Source organism: Mus caroli, chromosome 15, assembly GCF_900094665.2.
Source record: "Mus caroli chromosome 15, CAROLI_EIJ_v1.1, whole genome shotgun sequence".
NCBI classification, from domain to species: Eukaryota; Metazoa; Chordata; class Mammalia; order Rodentia; family Muridae; genus Mus; species Mus caroli.
This window is the reverse complement of record NC_034584.1, coordinates 30949078-30952283: the sequence shown is the minus strand read 5'-3', so window position 1 is coordinate 30952283 and position 3206 is coordinate 30949078. Positions and strand designations below refer to the sequence as shown.

General features: G+C 34.7%; 1 protein-coding gene across 4 annotated transcripts in view; it reads left to right on the top strand.

Annotated features, from left to right (window-relative positions):
* The window catches only part of Rgs22 (regulator of G protein signaling 22), a 122420-nt gene that overhangs the window by 83049 nt on the left and 36165 nt on the right, over positions 1–3206 (top strand). For all 4 annotated transcript variants that reach the window (XM_021183706.2, XM_021183707.1, XM_021183708.1 and 1 more), the window contains exons 17-18: positions 1482–1651; positions 2435–2597. In XM_021183706.2, the coding sequence (XP_021039365.1) occupies positions 1482–1651; positions 2435–2597 (333 nt within the window). The remainder of the gene's footprint in view (positions 1–1481; positions 1652–2434; positions 2598–3206) is intronic.

The following is a 3206-nucleotide window of genomic DNA, read 5'->3' as shown; positions in this document are numbered from 1 at the left end:
TATATATATATATATATATATATATATATATATATATATTCAAAAAAGAGACAACATCTGGGAAGAAGTTCACAAAAATGGGAGAGATAATCCAAATGGTAGTTTTCAGTTGATTTTTAGTTTCCTTTTTGGGTCTTACTGAAGTTTTTATTTTTCAATAAATAAGGTTTTTCAAAAACAATAGTTCTTAAAATAAAAGTTCAATAGTTCTGTTGTTGATGTAAAAGTTCTCTATTTGATGTACCATTAATTAAAACCTAGGAAGTACGTACGTAGCCATAAAGATAGCACATAATAATGTATTTTAAGCTTCAGGAGCAAAATTTAAATACTATGCATAATCCTTCCTTTTAAAAGGAACATTTCTTTTTAAAACATTAGTAGTTTATCTCATGGCTGCACAGTTTATAAAAACAAATGGGAAGACGAGTTGGCTTCATGAACAGTTGTGTGCAGTTGGTGCTAGCTGGTGATTCGATGCTGAGAGCCACTGAGGACCTGAGCTCAATTCCTGGAGTTGTGGTAGCTCACCAGGGTCTGTAACTCCCGTTCCTCGGGGCCTGGTGCTTCCTCTGACCTGTGCAGGCACCAGGCACATACACAGTGCACATACACACTTGTAGGCAAAACACATATAAAATAAATCTAAAAAATTTTAAATAGGTATAGAAGAATATTTTATGTCCATTATAAGTCATTAAGATAAAGAATATAATTACAAAGCCATAGGTACATTATCATATCCTCATTTTAATAAACTTATATATCCACACATATAATATAAATACAATTATATAATATACAAGCATGTTATATTTATATGTATTATATATGTTATATTTAATACATTTATTTAATATTTATGTAAGTATAAAATAAATATACCTATAAATATTTAAATATTAGATATTTAAATTTAATGTATTTATTATTTATTATAGTTATATACTTCAGATATTTAAATATAGTATAGTTTATACTTTAAATTTATAAATATGTAAATATAAGATGCTTATATTTATATATGCATACATATACAGGTTATTAAAAACTATGTATATAGAGAGACTAAGAGGCTATATAAACATGGTTATAGTAATTATCTTTAGGTGACAGTATAATTTTATAATTTTGTTTCTATTATAAAAGGCATTTCCACTTTACTAAGAAATAAAAGTAATATTTGAAGCAATTTTTTTTTCACATGGCCACCCATATGAACTTGTGCTCACACGTACATACATACAGAATACTTTGTTTATTTCTAATAAGTATTTACTAAATATTCATTAAAAAGGAATGGGGTAAAAAGCAACAGGAAAGAATTTGTGCTTTAGAATGTGAGCATGGAGTTTCCTTATCCAGCTCTCCCAGTTGCCAACTAACCTCGGCCAATGGGGAATTTTCCCTTCAGTTTCTCTGTTTAAAACGGTAAACAATTCGTTGCATTGAGATTATTTATGGAAGTGTTTTGTCACCAGGACACCACTGGCTATGCAATGGCCACACTGTCACTCTCGGATGTCTCTAAACAAACAGAGTATTGGCTTAATGTCCCCGAGGAATACAAGCACCTTACTTTTAATGACCTACTTAACAACAAACTGGAATTTGAACATTTCCGTCAGTTTCTTGAGTCTCATTCTTCAAGGTGAGGAACTGTGTATTCTTAAGTACATTTATCAGTTAAAAAAATCCTTTTTTGGTTAACACTATAATAATGGCTTGCTGGTAGATCTTTACCTATGTCTATGTCAGTAAAGACTGAACAAAAACATCTGTGGTTTGTTTAGATGAAGTTGCATCAAGGCTGGTTGCCGCCATAACCTCCCAGGTGGTATTTTAAGCAGTTAGGCAGGGTTTGTTGGGATTTTTAGTACCAGCTATCTTGAAAAAAGCTTTCCTTTTTTCTGATGTCCATGTTATAATTTCTGGGAAGTGTCTCAATTTAATTTACTAATCTATAAATCAAACATTGTAGTTTTGGAAATGCATATTTTCTAAACTGAAATATTGATCATATTTTTCTCTCTCACCTTAAGACAAACTGGTTTGAACTCTGAGCCAAACTTCACCTTTTCTCCTCATCAAGATGAGGATTATTCTAAATTGGCTTTTTTGTTAAATCACATGACATATATGTGCCATTTCCCCATATTTAAAATTGAAGATACGAGTCTAGCATTGGAGCTCCAAGACGCCTCCAGTAATTGAGAGACCACTTCTGTCCGCAGCGTTCCTTGCCAGAAGTCAGATGGATCCAGGACTGAGAATGTAGCAACAGCAGAGCCCTGCTGTGAGTCAGGGATGAGGCTGGGCTGTAGTCTCTGGTTCCTTGGTCTCATCAGTCGCCTCCTGAGTGCCAGCAGCTTGGCTGGTGTTTAACTGAGTGGAGAGCTATCATTAACAGGGAATCAATCTACTTTGTTTCCAGCCTTGACCTTATGTGTTGGATAGATATCGAACAGTTCCGAAGAATCGTTTTTAAAGACCAAAAGCAAAGAGAGGAAAAATCTATATACATTAAAAACAAATACCTTAATAAAAAATATTTCTTCGGACCCAGAAGTCCAGCTTCTTTGCATCAACAGAACCAGGTATGAGCATGTCGGCACACTTTGTTTGAAGTGTAAAGGCGATCCTTTCTTTTAGGAAGAGCACTCTGATTTAGGTATTCATGAATATCTATAGACATCAATTAATACCTGCTCTAAAACATGTTATTCTAAAAGTTGCTTTATTGGCTAAAGTGCCACTCATCTGGGACTGTATTAGGACAGTTTGGGGTCCAGTCACAGCTTCACATGATTTGCATTCCTCATTTATTGAGTGAATGTGTGTGTGCCTTTAGTATGTCAGGTGCTGTTCTGGCTGCTCAGGACCACGTGGGAAGCCGCATGGAAAAGGTCCTGGCATCTTCTACAGTAAAGAGGCAGTCATTCTTGACCACTGAGCCTAGTCTCTGCCTCTGTTTTCTCTTAACCTGCTAACCTCAAAAGGCATTTGATCTTTGAAAATGCACTTTATGATTATGTTGCCCTAAAAGGGTTGCTCACTCCTCCAGTCTGTCTGTCTTTCTCTCTTCTTTTCCTTCTTTCTTTCTTCCTTTCTTTGCTTTCCTTTGCTTTGCTTTCCTTTCCTCTTCCTTTCTCTCTCTCTCTTTCTCTCTCTCTCTCTCTCTCTCTCTCTCTCTCTCTCTCTCTCTC